The 23123-nt window shown below is 33.0% G+C and overlaps 1 protein-coding gene across 3 annotated transcripts in view; it reads left to right on the top strand.

Moving 5' to 3' along the window:
• The window catches only part of SLC17A6 (solute carrier family 17 member 6), a 39077-nt gene extending 16172 nt beyond the window's left edge, over positions 1 to 22905 (top strand). The window contains exons 4-12 of one of the 3 annotated variants that reach the window (XM_012735529.3): positions 3604 to 3718; positions 4817 to 4904; positions 6462 to 6548; positions 9752 to 9894; positions 14409 to 14558; positions 19209 to 19341; positions 20143 to 20253; positions 20694 to 20821; positions 21563 to 22905. In XM_012735529.3, coding sequence (XP_012590983.1) covers positions 3604 to 3718; positions 4817 to 4904; positions 6462 to 6548; positions 9752 to 9894; positions 14409 to 14558; positions 19209 to 19341; positions 20143 to 20253; positions 20694 to 20821; positions 21563 to 21898 — 1291 coding nt within the window. In that variant the 3' untranslated portion in view covers positions 21899 to 22905. Of the gene's footprint in view, positions 1 to 3603; positions 3719 to 4816; positions 4905 to 6461; positions 6553 to 9751; positions 9895 to 14408; positions 14559 to 19208; positions 19342 to 20142; positions 20254 to 20693; positions 20822 to 21562 lie in introns of all 3 variants that reach the window. The other 2 variants (XM_076001275.1, XM_076001276.1) reach the window with 2 other exon arrangements.
• Positions 22906 to 23123: the final 218 nt, after the last annotated feature.

Here is a 23123-nt window from a genome sequence, read left to right as displayed (position 1 = left end):
ATTTGCATTACCAGTCACATAATTTTTAAGTGACAAAGCTAGAGCCCTGCAAAACTTTCTGTACCATGTTATATCAGCCTCTTTCCCCTTCCACTATCATCAGTGACGTTAGTTCCTGCTCCCCTGAAAGCCATCGTCTTGCCTGTAATTATATGGATATTAATCACTTTCTGCCTTCTCGGCCTCAGAGATCCCTCTCCTCTCAATTCCAGTAAGCTTCATATTTACTTCACTTTAGGGGCATAAGGTGGTGTAAATATTTTAGATTCCATGGATCACTTTTGTAATGCTTGAGTCCCAGCTACAGGTGGGCCTATCACCCAAACAGTGTTCATTGTACCCATTAGGTAGGTTTTGCTCCTCTCTTTTCCTCTCCCCACCCCTGGTTGTTTTCCACTGAGTTTTACTTCCTTCTGTGCACTTGTGTGCTCATAGGTTAGCTCCAGTTTAATAGTGAGAACATGTGGTGCTTTCTTTTTATTCTTGAGCTACTTCACTTTTCAATACTGCCCTAGTTTATGGTCCATAATATAACCTCTTCCATTTTTGAACTTTTGCTGATCCATACTTTATTTTTGGAATTTTTTCCCTTCTTTTTCTTATATTCATCTTCCAAGATCCAGCTAGAAAGTTTCCCTATGAACAGTTTACATGCTGGACAACCCAACTGTAATGAGTTTTTCCCCATTTTGTTTTCTATTTGTACTTCTGTTACAGCCTTTGGCATATGTTTTCTTGGCTACATGTCTCTCTTTCCCTTTCCTACCACACTGAGGACCATCCTTGTCTTTTCCTGAGTGCATAGTGGCATCAGAAAAGAGCAAAGATTTTCATCTCAGAGAGCCCTGGATTCAAATCTTAGCTCTACTACTTGCTTTTTTCTTGGCCAATGTTTTTGCTTTGGTTTCCTTACTTGTAAAATGAGAGAAAAGCTTAACTCAGAGAGTTACTGTAAAGATTAAGTAAGTTAATATAGGTATAGAAAGTATGGTAATTTCTCTGTAAATCTTAGCCCCCTTCTCCTCAGCATACTGCTCTAAATGGATTCCCACAGAGGTTTGAAATGTGAATGCATGGATGAATGTTGAATGGGGAGGCTGCCTCAGCTTTTGCTGTGTGTCAAGTAAAATTGTAAAGGCTTCCCAAGTAGGGTAAGAATTTTGATAATTAGAATTTTAATTACTTGGATATTAATTTGGATAACAATTGTATAAAACTAAATAAGCAGATAAAGTCATGTAGTTTGATGAATTTTATTTTTAACTAGTTAGAATAAAGTCAATGTATTTTCAGATCCTATGGCCACTAATATAAAAAGGTTGGTTAAAGGAATTAAGGAACTTAAAAGCATTTAAACATTATGAGATGATGTAATCAGAAACACTATTCAGGGCAAGAATGGAAAGTAAACATTGAAGTTGATATATTGGTATTTTATTTCAGGAATAAAAGTCTGATTGCAAGTGGCTTCATGAAGATCATTATTTAAATTTACAGTTATAGTCCTGAAAATACATTACTAATTACATAGTATGTGCAAAATCAGATGTAAATCCAGGTGGCAAAACCCACTGGATTTTAAATAAGACAAAACCAGGTATGAAACAAATATCTTCTACTTAGGACTGGTTAGCAACTTGAGTGAATGATTTCACTTCTCTTAGGCTTAGTTTCTTCATCTACAATATGGGCATATTAATAATGCCCATGTCTTTGGGTTGTTAGGTTGTGTGCAGGTTACAGCATGTGAAGAGTTAGAATGATACCTAGCAAGTCGAATAAGCACTTATTAAATTTAGTTCTGACTATAGTGTACACTTTACAAATGGTTTGCAATTGATTTGGCTCTATTGGAGGTGATTTTGTCTCACAGGGAACATTTGGCAATTGCTGGAGACATTTCTGGTTGTCATACTTGGGGAGAGGGGGCTGCTACTGTCATCTAGTGAGTAATGGTCAGAGATGCTGGTAAACCTCATATACGATACACAGAACAGCACCTCACAACAAAGAGTTATCTAGCCCCAAATGTCAATAGTGCAGAAGTTGGGAACCCCTAAGCTAAAGAATGGATAAAATTCATTTCTCACCAGCTTATCTATAGACAGCAGTATTTAAAAACCTTTCAAAGAAGGAGAGACAAAGTGATGATAGAAAGTTATATTCATAGAAAATAAAATTCATACATCATACTTCTGAAATATTTATAGGAAAAGAAGACACACATATTAGGTAAACCTAGATAAAATATATTTTCCTTAAGCATGCAAAATTATTTTCAACTTAAAACGAAAGATATCTATTTTGAGCAAACAGCACAGAGGAAGAATGGAACAGAATATTTACCGGATGAGCGACTATTTACCTCAGTGAAGAGATGCCAATGAGGGAAAGCGGATATAGGCTGCATATGTTTTTATATAAAAATATTTGATCAGTACATAATTGATAGAAAAAGAGATGTTCTACTTCAGCCCTTCTGAAAGTCATTTCTCAAATTTCAGTAGCATATTAATAATGATCAATACCTCTTTCAGAAATCCAGGTCTTTAACAGTTACATTTAAATATGTCCCCTGGAAAAATCAGAGCTCCTATGAGGTGACCAGCCTTGACTGAAATCCGATCTCAATGTTTGACTTGATAAAACTTGCCCCAAACACACAGATTAGCTTACTAGAGACAGTATGTCACAAAACATCTTTGCAAGAGAACTGTTCTAAAGGTATCCAATTAAGGGGGCATTTTTTCTTTCTCAGTATAAACATTATAGAAGCTTTTTTAAAAAATGATGGAATAAAATGGAAATTTTACTTGCAGATGGGTAAAGACTTTAGCACCACATTTTGGCAATTCTTTCTTGAATTGTTGTGCATATGCATGCTACTAGAGGTGTGCCTCAAATAGAATATGCCCACCTATCCACTAAAAAAAATGGTAAAAGAAATAAAGAAAACCTCTGAGACATATATTAAATATAGTTTTTCATATTATAAAACTATGTGCTGTGGTATGGAATCATGAGATTTGTTTGGGCATTGAAAATATGATTCCATTTATAAAACTTCTGTGTCTGTACAGCTTCTAGGGAAGTTACAAATAGTTATATAATGTGAGGCACAGCTTCATTTGTGTATTCATTAATTTTCAACAACTCTTCAGTGAGTAGCAACTCTGTGTCAGGCACTGTACTGAGTGCTGAGGATAAAACAATGGATGTGAAACAACAGGTTCTTGTCTGTCAGCAGCTTACCTTGTAGACTGAAATATAGACTAAAAACATGTACAGGGACTTATTAAATATTTACACTTTGTAATTAGATCAATGAAGAAAATAAATATAAATATAACTTGATTTATTGGATCCTTCTTTCATTTCTTGCATATCAAATAATGTATAATTTATGTATAGTCCAAGTCTATGTTTACAATGGCTAGCCAATCAAGTCCAGAACATATTTTATTCTTTTAGAGAAAACAATCTACCTTAAAATTGTTTGCAGTTGTTGATTATCTTCACTGTTTAACTTGACCTGAGAAATTTAAATCTGTGTATATAAAATGTTGAATCATTTAAACAGTGTTCTCATCTTTTCTATTTCAGGGTTTTTGGAGCTGCCATACTTCTTACCTCTACTCTAAATATGTTAATTCCATCAGCAGCCAGAGTGCATTATGGATGTGTCATCTTTGTTAGAATATTACAGGGACTTGTTGAGGTATGGAACTACAGGATGATAATCATTTTAAGGTTGACATGGAATTGAGAAACATTAGCTTATCTTTGCTTTGTCTACAAAAGAATGTATTTTTAATAGGTTGTCTCTACATGTTGTTAAAATAAAAAAATGAAACATTGGAAAAGTTAGGCAATCAGATAATTTGCGTATAAACAAAACTAAACTATAATTGTGGCTGCTGACCTCCTCCTCTGTAGAATTGAGGAAGATTAAAGAAATGTTTTAGTGAGTATTTGACTTAAAAAAAAAACAGGCACTTTTGTTAATGTGTTGTTATGAGAATTTTTGAGTCTGTCCTTTGCTAGTGATAACCCTGAATTAATATCCTTAGGGAGTTTTCTTTACTAAGTCCCTGTCAGTCTTGAATCAAGATATGAATTTTCACCAAAATATTTCACCGAATATATTTTTTGGGCATCCAAATTCTAATGATCAGCTCTTGCTCCATGAGCGTGCAGACTTTGAAAGAAAACCATTTAAAAACTGTAGTTTGGGCTATTGCCTCTTCTCTTTCTGTGAAGTGTAATGGGAATAGATAAATAATATAAAATATGAATGCACTAAAATTTCCCTCTTCACAAATAAAAAATGATATAATCGAAATAATAGAAAAAGGTTAATTATTTTAAGGATCTCAAATTCTAGACACTACTTTCAGAAAGTGTTGAGTTTCAAGGATCTAAGCCTCACCTTCCCCTCTGTAGATTCCTTATATTTTGGGATCATTGAATTTAATGCCTCACAAAAAGATACTCCTAATTTCTCAAACTGTTCAGAATTACAGATGAATTGGTTAATATATCATTTCTTTTCTTTGCCTTAATTAGAAGAAATTTGAGGTGGAGAGAAGACCTACAGGGTGGGGAGGATTTGAACACATTATTAAAAAGACTCCATGTCTTATGTGGTTTAAAAGCTTTTAAAATGGAATGCTAGGGAATCAGTGAGGTCGGTGAGTAGGAGCTTTCCCTAATACCTTGTGACTGTCCTGAAGAAAACAGCATCAGAGAAGGGAATATGTGTATTTCCCAGTGACCGTGGATCCTAAATGGTGATATATATCTTCCCCCATCACAGGGAGTCACCTACCCAGCATGTCATGGGATATGGAGCAAATGGGCCCCTCCTCTAGAGAGGAGTAGATTAGCAACCACCTCCTTTTGTGGTGAGTACTGTGTGCAGATGTAGTTATGGTGGGTTAAAGTTTAGGAAAAACTTGGATAAGAATTGAAAGTTTGGTAAATTCACTTGTAAAGCCATCTGGGTTTGTGTGTGTGTGTGTGAGTGTGTGTGTGTGTGTGTGTGTGTGTTTGTGTGTGTGTGTGTGTGTGTGTGTGTGTGTGTGTGTGTGTGTACGGTAAGTTTTTTGACCATCATTTCAATTTCTTTAGTTCTTAGTGTTCTCCTTAAATCCTCTATTTCTTCTTGTGCTTTGTATTTTTCTAGGAACTGATCCACTTCACCTAGACTTTCAAATATATTCATGGGTGGTTTGTTTGATATAAAAAATACAAATTTTAAACACTTTTACAAATGTAAAAATACAAAGAAGTGAAGACTATGAATTCATGTTTATAAACATTAATTTTACTTTGAATCCTATCTGGTGTTAAACCTAACAGTTTATCAGAATTTGTGTTTGATACAACTTTATGTTAGAATTTTAGTGGACAAAATTGATAAAACCCTTAAAGAAAATAACTACTGTAATTAAAATTAATATCATTTTCATCTATTCTCCTAAGTACTATGGTTATAATTTTCTATTCACTACAACTTTTATTTTTTGGAACAAAAAATGACCTTACTGGTATTTTATGTAACAGAATTGATAAACATATATTAAATCTTGAATCCCAATTTTTAAGGCTTAGGACTCTATCTACTAGTCTGAAACTACTTTTATTTAATTGCTAATTTTTATAATCTCTTAAAACAGTCAATGTGATTTAAGGTCATTTTTTTCTCTGCAGAGTGCTCATGTTTTTTGTCTTTGTATCAAAGCAGCAAGGCAAGAAAGTGGTTCCCTTTCCAAATATAAAAGAGAATGTCCACTCATTTTAAAATTCAGGAATTAGAACCACTGTAAATAATCTTAGCAATAGGAAATTAAAGCTGCTGTAATTTCCCTTTACATTTAAACAATAACATTAGATTAACAGTGTTATTGCCTACAGAATTTATAGATTTAAGCATTTGGGCTTAAATCATGGGGCATAAATATTGCCATTTCTGTCTATCTTTCTAAGGCATTGTTTTCATAATCTCCTTTGATAACTTTTAAAATGAAGTCAGAAAACACTACACAAAACTGAAATGATGTGACTCTTCTACAAGATACATTCAAGATACATTCTTGAGGTGTCAAGAATAGATTTCAGGTGTCTGGTTAGTGTTGGCACACTCGGCTCCTGGCCCAGCACATAGATGTGCAGGACACACACTAACCAGTATGGCTCTTTTATTATTTTTAAATGTCTGTTGTGTCTTGGTAGGGGGTAGGTGGTATCCACTTGTATAGCCCTGTATTCCAGTGTTAAGTGTGTAGGTATGTACATGTATATGTGTGTGTGTGTGTGTTTGGTGTTGGGTATATGTAGGGGTGTGAGTGCACATTCACGTGCAAGTGTGTGTTTACATGAACCAACCGAAGAGTGTGAGATGAAGTCAAGAATTTCTATTGATTTCACTTACCTTCCTGCCATCCTCCCTTCTACTTTAGGTTCCTATGCCGGAGCTGTGATTGCAATGCCTTTAGCTGGCATTCTTGTACAGTACACTGGCTGGTCTTCAGTATTTTATGTCTATGGTATGTTACATTTCTATACTATAGGGTTAAATAAAATGCACATGGGCAAAAAGAAAAGTGATTACAGATAATAAGATAGGTCACCAAATACATTTCTGTGTTTATACACTTATTTACACTTATTTTCTCCCTCAAGAGTCATTTCCTCATTCTAAGAAGATCAAGAAAACTATTTTATCTCTGTTATTTTTGCTACATTGCTATTTCTTGTTTTTAAAAGCAACCAATTTGCTGATGGAAACTTTATAATGTATAAAATATATGTTCTTGATTATGAAGAAAAAATATTAAATTAGCTATAGATTTAAATCTGATGAGGAATATTCACTTGTGTATATATACCACATTTTCTTTATCCAATCAGCTATTGATGGACACTTAGGTTAATTCTATATCTTTGCTGTTATGAATAGTGCTGCAATAAACATACGAGTGCAGTTATCTTTTTGATATAATCATTTCTTTTTCTTGCTGGATCAATGGTAGTTCCATTTTTAATTGTTTGAAAAATCTCCATACTGTTTTCAATAGAGGTTGTAATATTAATAATGTACACTTACAGCCTATATCCCCAAAACCCTGACTTCACCATTACACAATCTATGCATGTAAAAAAATTATTCTTGTACCACATGAATTTATACAGATAAAAGCTGATGAGGAGGAAAGAGCTAGACAATCACCCACCTCTCTTTGCTATTGTTTTCCTGATTATTTCCTTGACTCTGCTTTCCACAACTGAATAGGGGTGGCAAGCTGGAAGGCAGTGTTAGTGCTAAAGCAACAATTCAATTTTGTGATGAAATATCAGTAGTCAACTACTTCAGCAGCACATCTTAGTCCTCATTCCCCCAGAATTAAAGCCCCACATTGAAATAAAATATGGAACCCTAACTCTAAACACCCTTTATGTTCACTTTCTAACAAGAAGCTGAAAGATTACCACTTCAAAGTATCCCTAAGGTCTTTCTCTCTAAGAAGTACTTTTTAATAAAGAGGAAACAAGAAATATAAGACAGCTGGATTCCAACTGATATTGTCACTGATTAATACCATCTTTGGACATAGGCAAGAGAATCTGAAAGATTAATGAAGTCATGCAGTAGAATAGTATCTAGCTGCTTCCAAATTTATTCTGACTTATTCACATTTTGAACTGTTCTTATCGGAACAAATTCTTATGCTTACCGAATGTTATTAAATGCTACTTTATAGTAGGGGCTGTTTTCATGGTTCATAAGCCATGGATAAGTTTTGGATCCATGAATCTTAAATTGTAAGCCTTATATGTATTTGTGAATATTTATTCCCTAGAGAGATTTTTAAAATAAGATTTTATTTTATATTAGATTTTATTAAATCTTTATAAATCTTTATAATCATATATAATCTATATAATAAATATAAATCTTTATTAAATCTTTATAATCTAATATATTATCTTTATATTAGATTTTCAATGAAGTCCACAATTCAACAAAGTTTGAAAACACTTGTTTATAGAGTGTATAGCATGAGTTGGTATGGCTATTCACTAAATACTCTGATTTGTGCTTTGGTCCATTACTTAATTGAAGATATGATGTAACTTTAAAGTAAGAATATAAATATAAATAAGGCATTCATAAAAACCAATCTCTTTATTTCAAGTTAAATTTCATTTGATATTTATAATTGAATGAGACAAAGTCAAAGCTAAATCATTAGATAATCTGAAAATATCATATCATAGTACTTGCTTGAGTGTTGTGTGTAACAATAATTGGGTCTGAGGCCACCCATTCAATATTCATATTTTAAATATTAATGAGAGACCCATATAGTGGAGTAAGTTTTAAAAAGATAATGCATACAATGCAATTAGCAGAGTGTCTGACACTTTAGGGGAATTCAGTTAGTGGTAATGATGATTACTAAAAAATTATAATAGCTGTCATTTATTGGGTGCTTATTTTGTGCCACCCACTGTACTGGTTGATTTATACATTATCCCCTTCAACTCTTCTTTTCCACTATCCCATAAAAGTGAATTATTATTCCATTTTATAGTGGAGGTTAAGAGAGATTCAGTTACTGATTGGATCATACAGCACAGCCAGGACTTGAATCTGGGAGAGTCATATTCTGTAACCGCTACATGATACCAAGTTTTCAAACACTTTCTGATCCCAAATCATGTTTGCTGATATGTTCAGTAATTAAAAGGAATATGGCGCATCAGAAGCTATGTATGGTATTAAAGAAAACTTCTTAGAGATTGAATAGGTAAAAAAAAAAATGTATTATAGAGATTAGGAGCATTTAGATTCTTATCCAAGGGATAAAGAGAACAGTGTGAAGGAAAATGAAATAGCCAACTGCTGGGAAACCAGAATACATCACTTGAAATTCTTTCTATTATTAATGCTTACAGATTTATATTGCACAATAAGGACATGTTTTAATGGTGAGAGTGCTAAATAAAGAAGGGAATGGAAAAGGACTTGCAAACCATTTATGGCCTTGAAATTTATAACTTTTATCTGCCCAAAGAATGATCAGTAGGAAGTAGTATATGCTAAAAATAATATGATATATAGTCACATAAAGTGTTAAATGTTACCACATTCATTGCAGAGGCTCATTGTTTATGTAATATAACCAATCAGGCTAAAATAAGCTTCTAGATTTTATTTAATAGTCTGTTTACAAGGTCTGGAAGTGCTAGCAGGAAGGTGAAATGAGCAATTCTTTTATCTGGAAATGCAAACCAGTTTCATATATTCAAGATAGGCAAGTAAGAAAAGATTCACCCCTAGAAAAATTCCTTGGGGACACAAATTTTGTCTTGTTCATTATATGTCTCTCCATTAGCAAAGTACCTGGAATAGGAACTGCTCAATAAATGCTTGTTGGATGTATGAAGACTTTTCAAACTATACCATTCACTAATTATTTATTGTTCCTTGTTTATCAGTGCTATTTAATAGAGACAAAAAATAAAACCACAGGACTAGACTTCAGGAAATTTGAGGTCTAGTGGGAAAAGACAAGAAGAGATGGCTGAAGTCAGTAGGATAAATATAAGTTTGAATTTCCCATCCTATAGGATGGGAATGAGTTTGTTATGAGAATATTATAGTTTTATTGCAGCACATCACTGTTAAATGGAAATATCTGTGATGGCTTTCTTTGACTTTCTCCTTTCGAACTGTTGCTTGCAGGAAGCTTTGGGATGGTCTGGTACATGTTTTGGCTTTTGGTGTCTTACGAGAGCCCTGCAAAGCATCCTACTATTACAGATGAAGAACGTAGGTACATAGAAGAAAGCATTGGAGAGAGTGCAAATCTTTTAGGTGCAATGGAAGTAAGAACTTTATTATGGTGTATATTCCTGTTCTTATTACCCATCTCATCCCCTCTTGACCAAGTAAACTGTTGTACAAGTCTTTATTCAACAAAATAATTTGATATCAATCATAATTTTTTTTGGTCTATTCATATTCCCTCACAGGAATAACTGCCACTTGCTCCATCTGTATTTCTTTTCTTTTTCTTTTTTTAAGCATTTTTAAATGTGCTCTGGATTTTAGCTATAACTGTAAACTTAAGCAAATTTTAAAAACAGTTCAATAGGGTCTAAAATTTAAATAAATTCAATCAATATTTGTTCATTTTAAATTATAGGAAATTCCCAATCAGTCATGAATGTTTTTATTTGTATTTTTTATTTATTGGATATAGTAGTCTCTTCTTATGTGCAGGGAATACTTTCCAAAACCCTCAGTGGATGCTTGGAACTGCAGATAATACCAAGTCCTATATATATATATATATATACTGCTGCTTTTTCTTATACATACATGCCTATGATAAAGTTTAATTTATAAATTAGACTGTAGATCAATAATGTCTAATAAAAAATAGAACAATTTTAACAATCTACTGTAACAAAAGTTATGTGAATACAGGTGTACACTCTTGCTCTCTCTCACAAAATATCTTATTGTACTGTACTATGGGATACTGAAACTTCAGCAAGTAAAACCTCAGATAAGGAGAGACTGCTGTATTCTATATGTAGGATATACACATACATATTTATGTTATATATGGTTTAGAAAATACTGAAGAATTAGAACACTAATAATAGAGAGCTGACATTAAATATTCTTAACATAATTTAATCCTTTCATTGATAAACCGTCATTATCTTTCGGTATTATTATAAATATCAAATATTAGAAAGATAACATTTTTTTTTTTTTTTTTTTTTTTTTGCGACAGAGTCTCACTTTGTTGTCCAGGCTAGAGTGAGTGCCGTGGCGTCAGCCTAGCTCACAGCAACCTCAAACTCCTGGGCTTGAGTGATCCTCCTGCCTCAGCCTCCCGAGTAGCTGGGACTACAGGCATGCGCCACCATGCCCGGCTAATTTTTTATATATATATCAGTTGGCCAATTAATTTCTTTCTATTTATAGTAGAGACAGGGTCTCGCTCTTGCTCAGGCTGGTTTTGAACTCCTGACCTTGAGCAATCCGCCCGCCTCGGCCTCCCAAGAGCTAGGATTACAGGCGTGAGCCACAGCGCCCGGCCAGAAAGATAACATTTTGAAGCCTATTTTGGATGCCTCAATTTCTTAGATGAGACTTGCCTACGGAGAGAGAAAATGTAATCTATTTCACTAATGCAAATGTTTTATTCCATGTGAAAATATATCATACATAGTAATTAATATGTAGCCATCTGATATTATAAAATAAAACACAGATTAGTAAAAGTATATTTAGACAGGTTCAGTAATTTCACAACCTGATCAGTAACTCAATTTCCTGTGGCAAGAATTAGAAGGTATCAGCCCCTGGTTGAGGAACCGATACCCCTTACACATTATGCATCTGCTGTTTTTTTTAAAAAAGCTCCCTCCCTCCCCATTCTAGGTGTGTTTGATTCCAGCTCTGATTCTGTACTTCATTTATTTGAGAATGCTTGTTTTTGACATTTCATCCTAGGTAAAAATGTGTGTCACCCCTTGTGGCTGAGCTATCTTGTCTTTAATGAATAAGAAAAATCCCATATTGGATATCATTCAGAAATTAAACTTCAGTAATTAAAAAAATCCTTACATTGTAGTTGTTCCATGAATTAGAAGATTGTCATTGGAACTTTTCCCTTCTTATTTCCTTCTGTAAACGGACTGGTAATTTGTTATAGTGACTACTCAAGAAATGAGGCGATATGGGGGTGGGTAGGGAATTGGCAGTGTGCTCTGGTGCCCATCCAGCTGCAGTTACTGTGAGTGGAAGCTAAATACAGACTGGTCTATGGTGAGTTGTGGATTTAGCTTCAGTTTCTAGCCCAAAAGTAATCTGATTAGCCTATAGCCTCATTAGTCTATTATGTTTCTTTCATTTGCCAGTTCTTGAGAGGTCGTGTGTCTAGATCAGACATAAATTTAAAAAACAATCAGATATTTAGCCTAAGTAAAAGCCAATTACTGTAAATGACCACCAGAAGAACAGCAGGTAGGTTGGTAAAACAACATAGATTATCTCCAACTCTCCATTTCCTATACCTTATTAATTTTCTAAATACAATATTTGACTTCTTACTGATGTTTCATATGCTCCTGTAGCTTCAAAGTGAATTTAAAAATGAGATCTAATGGGAATGAAACTTGTATGTTATTTATTTTGAAGCTTTTATTGTGAACAAATTCAATATGCAGTAAAGCAGAAATAATAGTAACAGGAATATTGTATCCCAACCACATAGATGCAACAATTGCTGACATCTTGCCATATTTTTCACTTTTGTTTTGTTGAACCGTTTAAAAATAAATAAAACATCAAAATGCTTTACCCATAAATACCACACGTGTATCTCTAGAAAAATCATACTATTCTCCTTCACAATCCCAGTATTACTATCACACCTAGCATAATTAAAAATAATTCCTTACATCTAACATCTAGAACATATTCAAATTTCTAATACTCTCCATATTCTAATACCTAGTCTATATTCATATGTATTCGATAGCCATTTGTTTTGAGTCTGGATCCTATTAAGAATCACTCATGGCAATTGACTGTAATGTCTTTTAAACCTCTCTGTTTTCTTTAAAAAATAAGGAAAAAAGAAAAATAATTCTTAGAAATTAGGATCTATGCTTTTGGAATTAATATTCTCCAAACATGAAATCTTGTATATTCCTAAAGGTGGAACAATTTAATCAGTATCAGAGGTTATCTTTAAATATAACATATATGCTGAAAAAGATGAACAAATCATAAACGGCTTGTTAATTTTTTAATAAATTAAACATACCTGTGAAGCACAGCCAGTTCAATAAATAAAATGTTATCAGACTACCATAATCCTCCCTTCAGCCCCCAACAATTTTTATGATTTAAAATTAAATACTTTTACATTTGATGAAGTGCTATGCCACCTAAAGAATAAAGTTCTTAGGGGAGATGATCCTGGCATGAATGAAAGAACACTTTCCCAGCAGGGGAAAATTTTTTTACTTCTAATAATATTCTGAAGTAATTTCTTGTACAAATGTAATTCTATAATGCAGACGTTCCTGTCTGGACATTTTTATTATCTGTGAAATAAGCATATTCATCTGGTACTATTTTCCTAGAACATATTTAATTTTTTTAAAAAACTAAACTTTTTGATCTTATTTATGATGCTGTTTAGAAACTTTTATCCAAACCACAGTATTCATTACATATTATTAGGACAGGTTTTTGTTTTTGACCTTTCTCTATTTTGTGTTAACGTATATTAATGATTATCACAATGTAGCTTCCTACTATATTGCATTTAAACTGCTCTTTAAAAGACTTAATTACAGCTACAATTGTTACTAGCAATTATGTGGCTTTACATCCAAAAATAATTATTACATCTGTATAAAAGATGTTTGCCTACTTTAGTAATGTAATCAGTTCAAGGATCCCAAGCTAGCATTAAGTGAAATTACATTAGGGTATTGCTTCTTCACCAAACAGTACATTCAGTATTCAGAAAAAAGTAATTGAGAAAGTATTTGGGAATATGAGAGATATTTTAAAGTCTAAAAATATTAGTTTTGGGGGGAGAATATGTACTTGCTGTTAGGCATATATAGGAACTGTAAGTACACTAGATTTAATTTTTTAAAGAGTTTCATAAACAAAGCCAGTCATACTTAGGTTGTTAATTTTGAATGTCTGAATATCCATAAATAACTAGTTATGATTTGCCCAGGGTAGTCTGGGGGGCCAGGTGCTTTTACCAAGATGTTTGCCATGAGAATTTCATGGAATCTTATACTCCAGTGTCACAGAATTTATATTGATAGCTACTAGCTGTCAAGAGAATTTATAGATTGGTAGTAGAATAATTGACTTTAAGTAGGGAACACTATTAATTTTTCATATTTTTCTCTTCCCAAGTACATTGAATTTTCACTGTTTTAAATAAAATATTTTGGATAGCACAAGGCCACTGATGTGGCAGTGAGTTTTAGCTGAGGCATGATCTATCCCTACTAAAAAAGGTGAAAAAAAGAAAAAAAGAAAAGAAAACTTAGAAACTGGATCTATGCTTTTGGAATTAAGTTCCTATGAACATGGAATCTTGTATATTCTTAAAGATGGGACAATTTAATTAGTAACAGAGGTTGATATCTTGTTTTTTGTCTTCCAATGATTATTCATGTAACTAAGATTAACTGGGTAGTTGTAATTAATGATTCACTACCTCATTTCTACCTTCTACTCATGCCCCATCACATACATCCTAGAAATGCAAAGCATCTATTATTCTCATTTAAGTTAGAAAATGTTTAAAATGGTCAGAATAACTCTCTTTTTGGGATTTCAGAAATTCAAGACTCCATGGAGGAAATTTTTTACATCTATGCCAGTTTATGCAATAATTGTTGCAAACTTCTGCAGAAGCTGGACTTTTTATTTATTGCTTATTAGTCAGCCAGCATATTTTGAAGAAGTCTTTGGATTTGAAATCAGCAAGGTATGTAAAAATTATCTTTATTTGAAAAGTGGATGATTTTTGTATTTAAGTGAATTTTAAATTTCTTTGTCAAGACTATCTTCCCAATTTCATGTGTTATTCGTCTATTCATTCCGCAAATATCTTCTAGGAAATAGAGGATAAGTAAGGTGTTTGAGTGTCTACTGTATTCTCTTACCTGCTAGAAACTGCTCTCTGGTGCTGGGAATATAGGCAAAAAAGACCTAGTTTCTGACTTCATGGAACTTACATCCCAATTGGGGTGAGAAGCAGTATAGCATTTTTCCTGTAAATAAACAACTTCCTTCAAGTCTCAGGTCAGAGACAATATAATAGTGAACAAAAAAAATTCTGTTCAAATGGAATTGTACTTAGATAATTACCAATCTAACTTTTTTAATGCTTTCATAAAATTGTTCAGCTAAAAGATACAAAGATAGCAAAAAAATCTGAAAACATTCTTATATTTTGTTCATCCAATTTATTAATTTAGCAAGAATTTATTGACTATAATATGCAGAGATTTGTGTTATATTAAAAAATAAAGACATTGTTTCTGTCCTCAAAGTGTTCACAGTTTGGTGGTATAGACAAAAAATAAGCTACCAATTACAGAACAGCGTGCTAAGTACTACAGACATTTGTTTGTAGCTATGGAAATATAATCATTTTGAGATTTTCTATAACATAAATATGCTACCTTATGTTTATATAGAGATTTGAAATTTAGAAGCTCCTCTCATATTCAACCTTGTTTGACTGGCTTGTTGGATAACTATCATCATTTATATTGAAATGATGGGAAAACAGAAACTAGGGAAAGTATTTAAATTGCCTAAAGCCATGATAGTAATAAATGACAGAGTCAAGTTTAGGTCCAGATCCTTTGGTTTCTGTTTCAATTCCCTTTACTATGCCATTCAAATTCAGGTAAATCATATATCCATTCAAGCACTGAGTGAGTATTTGCTGAATGCCATCTCTGTGCCAAGCCTTTTGCTGAGTCCTGAATACATTGTCTGTGCTGGCAATGGTCTTGCCATCTCTCTCCATGTCATTACCTAAGTCCAGCTGGGTTTGCTATTCATATTACATCTCTACTTGAAAGACTATCTGAGTTCTGGGACTGAAGAAAACCTGAGTTTAGGAGTAGCTATTCTAAGAGCTCTTTTGTAATCCCTGTTTCTAAGGAAACTGTTTCCTCCATCCCTGAGAAGAATGGCTGCTTTAGACAGGGCTCTTCTCACTGGAGCTAATCAAACATTCCAGGGTAGCCTTTGGGAGCTCTGAGAGGTGTTATACATCTCAACAAAGGCTGCTGGAGGTGTGAGTCCATTTTCATAATCTAGGGCAAATAGGACACTGAGAAGCTATTAATAAAGTCAGGTCTCGTGGAGGAGAGTGAGAGAACCAACTGATGCTAATGAAACTGTGTGGTCGTTCTGGCTCTGGAGCTCCAATTAATTGAGAATGCTTGAGTAAAAGCAATAGTGTTTTGGAAAAACTAAATATTAGGTTGATTTATTTGATTCATTATTATTTTTAACTAAAATTATAGATAAATGCTACACACAGAGATTAATCTTCAGATTTTAATTAGATTGGCAAAAAAAAAAAAATTCTGCCTTACCTAAAAAAATTGTACAGGAAGTGATGGAGGACATAGAGCATGGACTTTGGGTCCGGGCTGACATGGCTTAGAATCCAAGCTCTACAATGAAGTATTGGTGCATAACTTTGGGCTGGGTATTGAATAATTGTCAGCCTCAAATTTCTTATCTATAAATAATGGTATTAATATTATCTTTCAGAAATGCAACAAAAATTTAAGTCAAATAAATGAAATATTTACATGGGAGGTCATTCTCCCCAACCTTAGTTCAATTGGGTATCCTATAGATAAAACCACACATGTAATGGCTTAATCTTCATTCCAGGAATACTGACTCAATTAACACAGAGTGTGTATATATACATACACACACACACATATATATATACTTATATATAATTATATTTTTATATAATAGATAACTATTAATATATGAGTATGTAAACTCACTAAATTATATACTTATATAATATTTTATGTTATCTATAACACATATTAGAACTAATATATATGATTTAACTACATAAGTTAACTATATTAGTTAACTGATCTATATCATAATTTATATTAGCATAGGATTATATGTATATTTGTACATATCATATTAGCCTATGTTCATTTGTAAAAATTTTCAGACCCTTGAGGATGACATATCAGAGGAAGGCCAATGCTAGGATTAACTAGGGCTTTGAAAGATCAGATTATAGAAACAAACCAAATGAGAAGAGACATTTGTTGCTTTCGAGCTTCATATTTGGGGAAGGAGGAGAATAGTATTGGGTGGCTGTTCTTCACTAATGTGCAGCCTGCCAGTTTCTGAACAGAATATGGATCAGATAGAGAGAGATGAAATCCAGATTGTGACTCAGAGAAGCAAAGAGGAGGATGGAGCAAAAATCTAATTACTTGGAGTTTCTATGAAGAATCCATCAGTTATAAGCTCAAAACATTTAATCTACACTTGCAAAACCTGAAAAATAATGAGCAAACTTCTGATGATACTCTAAGATGGTTTTGATCATTCTGATCATGTGGGAAGTGATTATTCACAGTAAGTCACCAAAAGATGAGAAGACAGTTGAATATTCTTGAAGTTTTGAACTTTCTGTGGCCCAGTTGAGGTCACATACAGAATATATCTACATATTGCCTAAGGAAGACATTCAATACGCTCAAATGTTAAGTCTGTGTGGTAAAATATTCCAAAACTTCTCTCTAATTAACCTCTAGAATTGTTAGCCTCTTGCATTTTCCAAGGTGCTTTGCATACCCTTTGCTGAGAGTGAATAAATAACTTTGTTCATTTCTTACTATTATCATAGCTTTGTTCTTTGCTTATCCAAAGCAATCAAAACATTTATTTGAATTGATGATAAATAGCAGAGGATGTTCAATTTACAAACTTTTCAGATGTACCAAATACTGGGTTAAAATACAGGCCAATTATGTGGACTTAGGAAATGCAATTATTCCTAAGCTCTCAGCCTGCCTTTATGAACATCAAACACATGGCATGTAATTCTATTCAAGTCCTAACATGGTGTGTTCCAGAATGTTTTGCTCAAAGGTTTCTTTCTACACACTGATGGCTTTAAATATATCTACTGCTGTTAAGAAAAAGAGCCATTGTTCTTTTTCCAAGAGGCTATTCTCAAAAGCAATGTTTGTCCTAATGTTAGTTTATGTGATATCTTTATTTAGCTCATATTTGTTGAGCCGCTGCTACATGCCAAGTTTTGTATTAAATGAAGTACATCTGCATATGTTGTCTGATTTTATTTGATTTTTCATTCTCATATGATGGTGATTCTAAGCACAAAGGTTAAGACCTTAGTTTTTGGACTCAGGTAGAACTGGCTCAAAACTTGGCTCTGGCAATTACTTAACACTTCTGAGTCTTAGTTTCTTCATTTAATACCAATATTAAAAACTTCCATCTGTGCTATAAGAGGTAATTAAATAGCCTGAACATTTAAGGTATCTTAGAATCATTCACTATCTCAATTAATTATTACAGGAAACCACGTCCTTGATCGAGATACCATACTATATACCACTATAGAATAAAACAAATTCCTATCTCAAAACTTCAATAATCTAATTGGAAAGACACACTTAAAAATAAATAATAAACACTTAGCCAGTACTTATCATATGCCATGACCTGTCCTTCAAAGTACACTTAGCAAGAAACTTCTTTATTTGTTTACATTTAAAATTTGCTAAGTCCCTGTATGTGGTAATAATAATCTAAATGCCTTTTATTCATACTTCCCACCCCTACAATGCCTAGAGAACAATGCTTTGTATATAATGAATGGTTAAAAATGTTTGTTGAATTGATGCTGGCTAAGTTTTAGATTGGGCTATTTAGTATCAAGTTAGTTCAGAAACTATATGCCACTGTATGACAATATGACAAAGTATTGATATTTGACATAGAAAATTTTTAAAATTGAAAAATTGGTGTGCATTATCTGGATGTTTCCTCTATGGAAGTTAAATCTGTGTTATAGGACTCATAAGATATATATATATATATATATATATATATATTTAAAATCCAAATATGTAATTTTTAGCATTATGAATTAAAAAATGAATTTTAAAATATAGCCTCTTCAAGGTATAATAAATGTATTTTTCCTCTCTCTTTTTGCTCTCCCTCTCTTGTTAATGATATATTTGTTCAAACACATTCAAGAATATAAAATGGATACACAAATATAAATCACTGTGTGGTAAGATTTAGAATAGTTGATTCATAACCTCAAAATTTACTGAGTCATAACAGAAAAAAAAAGTATCCCTTTATTGTAGAAGTTAAAAAGTGATCAAAGTAAATTTACTTAGCTTTTCTCATTTATTCTGTGGAAGTTATTACTTATTCTAGGAATGAGTAAGTGGTCATTTAGAGGCAGTATTTTTCTTTCATTTGTTCACAAAGAGTTGATAATGGATTCATAAAACCAAGGCCATTAAATTGTCCACATTATTTATGGTCACGTATATTTCTCCCCCATATTGTTTTTCATCAGGTTGGCATGCTGTCTGCTGTGCCACACTTAGTGATGACAATTATTGTGCCTATTGGAGGGCAAATTGCAGATTTTCTAAGAAGCAAGCAAATTCTTTCAACCACTACTGTGAGAAAGATCATGAACTGTGGCGGTAAGTATGCAAGTGTTAGTAGGGACCTGTTTTTCAGTTCACTAAGTCCTAATCTACATGAGTGAATAACTTTTTCTACACACATCAAATTACTTAGTTGCAGTTAAATTTGTGCCTTTGTTGTTCATTTAAAATCACTTTCCTATCTTCAAACTTTATAATTCCTAGTTTTTGTTTGTTTGTTTGTTTTTTGAGACAGAGTCTCACTTTATTGCCCAGGCTAGAGTGCTGTAGTGTCAGCCTAGCTCACAGCAACTTCAAACTCTTGGACTCAAGCAATCCTCCTGCCTCAGCCTCCCAAGTAGCTGGGACTATAGGCATGCACCACTATGCCCGCCTAATATTTTCTATATATTTTTAGCTGGCCAATTAATATCTTTCTATTTTTAGTAGAGATGGGATTTCACTCTTGCTCATGCTGGTTTCGAACTCCTGACCTTGGGTAGCCATCCTCCCGCCTCGGCCTCCCAGAGAGCTAAGATTACAGGCGTGAGCCACCTCGCCCAGCCTGTAGTTCCTAGTTTTAAATATTGTCATAATAATGTCATTTGTATTATATTTATTTAACTGACTTAACCCTTCTCACCATTGAAATTTTGGGTTGTTTTGGATGTTTTTATTAAAAAACAAGAAAGGCTTCAGTAAACCTCTGTCATAAATTATTACTATTATTATTATTTTTAAAAATAGACCCCCTGAAGTGGAATTTCTAGACCAATAAGTATTAACTTTTTAGCAATTTTGGCTCATTGGTAAAATTTACACACATTTTTAAGTATTTCCATGTATTTGCTTCTGAAGGTTTTGGCATGGAAGCCACACTGCTTCTGGTCGTTGGCTATTCTCATACTAGAGGGGTAGCTATCTCGTTCTTGGTACTTGCAGTGGGATTCAGTGGATTTGCTATATCTGGTAAGATAATTTTATTTCTTTGTACTTATGACATCTTTGTATTTGTGACATTCTGATTTTGGCTGGTGATCATACACACACACAACACACATATGCATATATGTGCATATGTTTTAGATGTTAACAGTCAAAATAGAAAACATTTAGAAAACATCATTTGGATTGGTTACTACTTACTACCCTACCCTACTTACCATTTTGTTGTTGTTGTTAAGAAAACATTTCCTCCTCTCTGTGGAGTGAGCATCTTATATTAAGTATTGGATAAGAAATCATACCCCATTCTATTCTCATTATATCCCTGAGCTAAATTATCAATAAGTAGTTAAGCACATGTTATGTATCCAGTACTTTTTTAAAGTTGTGATGTGATATTCTATAGGTGCTTACGTCTAAGAGGTTTATAATTTCCTGAATCAAAACTAATGTGTGTATTTCAGGTTTCAATGTTAACCACTTGGATATTGCTCCGAGATATGCCAGTATCTTAATGGGCATTTCGAATGGTGTTGGCACATTATCAGGAATGGTTTGCCCTATCATTGTTGGTGCAATGACAAAGAATAAGGTAAGATGAAGCAAAACAGATATTTAGTTGTGGAAGATTCTTAAGAATCTTTTTGGAGAAGAGTCAACATATTCTTGGCATTTTCTTTCTGGTCTAGTCACCACACCTCTGAGTAGGGAAGATAGTTAAGATAATTGAAGCTCAGAAGAAAATATCTCTTTAGGAACTAACAAAGTCCAGTTCCACAATTAATAAGAAATATATTTCTCAACACCTTTTCCTATTTCTCATATCCCTGTGTAACAACAATAAAAAAACCCTTTTCCTTCTTGTTTATTAAAATAGGCAAACAGAAGTCTTCTGAGCTTTATTTGTAAACCTTAATTCACAGATTCCTCTGCGGTTATCCCTGGAAGAATATTATTAAATAAGCTGTATTTTCTTATATGTGTTTGTAGAGCTTCAAAATTATGGTTTACCAGAGGAAATAAAAAGAGTGGAATTAAAAGATGAGTAAATCAATAGAAATGAAAAGAGAGTATGAATATTTTCAAAATCAGCAGGCACATAGGTATATTTGGAATTTTAGTTCAAAACTTTTATATTAGAAAATTAAATAATGGAAATAACACTATTATAGAAAGTTTTTTTTTAGCAGAGTGTTTGGTTTACTTAATCAGTATGTGGATATCCCTGAAGGTAGTGTTTTATAAAAACTCAGTGGTGGAGCATTCAGGGAAGAGGCTAGGGTTTTCCATCATGGGGATTTTATTCTCACAGTGTCACTTTTTGTCACTACAGTCACGAGAAGAGTGGCAGTACGTCTTCCTGATTGCTGCCCTAGTCCACTATGGCGGAGTTATATTTTATGCAATATTTGCCTCAGGAGAGAAGCAACCTTGGGCAGACCCTGAGGAAACAAGTGAAGAAAAATGTGGATTTATCCACGAAGATGAACTTGATGAAGAAACAGGGGACATTACTCAAAATTATATAAATTATGGTACCACCAAGTCTTATGGTGCCACAACACAGGCCAATGGAGGTTGGCCCGATGGTTGGGAAAAGAAAGAGGAATTTGTACAAGAAGAGGTACAAGACTCATATAGCTATAGGGACCAAGATGATTATTCATAACAAAACTAATTGCTGGATTTCTTTTTAGTGTTTGTGATTAAATTCATTGTGATTGCACAAAAATTTTAAAAAATGTGGTATAAACATGTAAACATACCAATCAGGCAAGTCTTGCTGTAAAAATGAGATCAAAACAAACCCATGAATTTACCATCGAGTGCAATCTGTAGAAGTTGTGAAGTTCCATCATTTCCATTCAGGTAATCCATTCTTGCCTTTGTGACTGGTCAAAATTGTAGAAACAAGTAGTTATTCATTGGATTCATTTGAGCTAAAACTCATCACCATTTAATAAAGCACAACTAGAACAGTTGGCACATCTCATCCTCCAAAGGTTAGGAAGCCAAAGCTACTTGATCATGCAACATGCACTTAAATATTTGTTCCAATGTATTGCAAGATATCACACAGAAGTCCTGTTTAAATAAAATAAGTGAAACACATCAAGTTGGCTGCATCATGTATTGGCAACATTTATTAACTGTAAATCATGTAGCTGGGATATCTTTCTGTTGATGAAGTATATTGTATATTAGCAGCTAGCAAGTTGTACTGAATAATTATTAGAATTACATAATGTGGGATATTTTGTTGGTCCTCAAAAGGAATATCTTGCAGTGTTTTATATGAAATGCTTGGGCACAAACACTTATTGTGAAAGAGAACTTATAAATTGAGGGGTATGCTTCATGTTCCTCCATTCATTTACCTAACAGTATAAACACTTCACATTTCAATAATATCCAACTTTTCATGTAGCATATCACATAACTTTTTTGCAAAAAATATAAAAAGAAATAGACTTCAATGTATTTTTTATTACAACTTTGTACTGGTTGTAACTTGCATTAGGAAAAAAAAGATATATACACCATAAAGAATCTAATACAAAATTTACTACGGTGATGTAGCCCTTAAAATGCAATATTAACATCAAAAGAAATAGAAAATGGTTTAGATATCTTTCTTCCTTAATAATTAAATATTATATGAAACTTGTGCCACAGAACTATATATAATATGAAAAGATAAACTTAATAGAGATATTGTAAGTAGAAAATTTTATTATTTAAAGTCCTATTTAAGAGATATTTGTCTTAAAAATATAGGACAATAAATTATATTAAAATTATATCTATATCTATATATATCTGTATATCTTATACATATCCATACACAGGAACATAATAAACAATCTTCACACAAAACCAAAAGTAGCATACAC

This window comes from Microcebus murinus, chromosome 4, assembly GCF_040939455.1.
Source record: "Microcebus murinus isolate Inina chromosome 4, M.murinus_Inina_mat1.0, whole genome shotgun sequence".
Classification (NCBI taxonomy): Eukaryota; Metazoa; Chordata; class Mammalia; order Primates; family Cheirogaleidae; genus Microcebus; species Microcebus murinus.
Note: the sequence above shows the minus strand (reverse complement) of the source record. Positions and strands in the feature narration are given on the sequence as shown.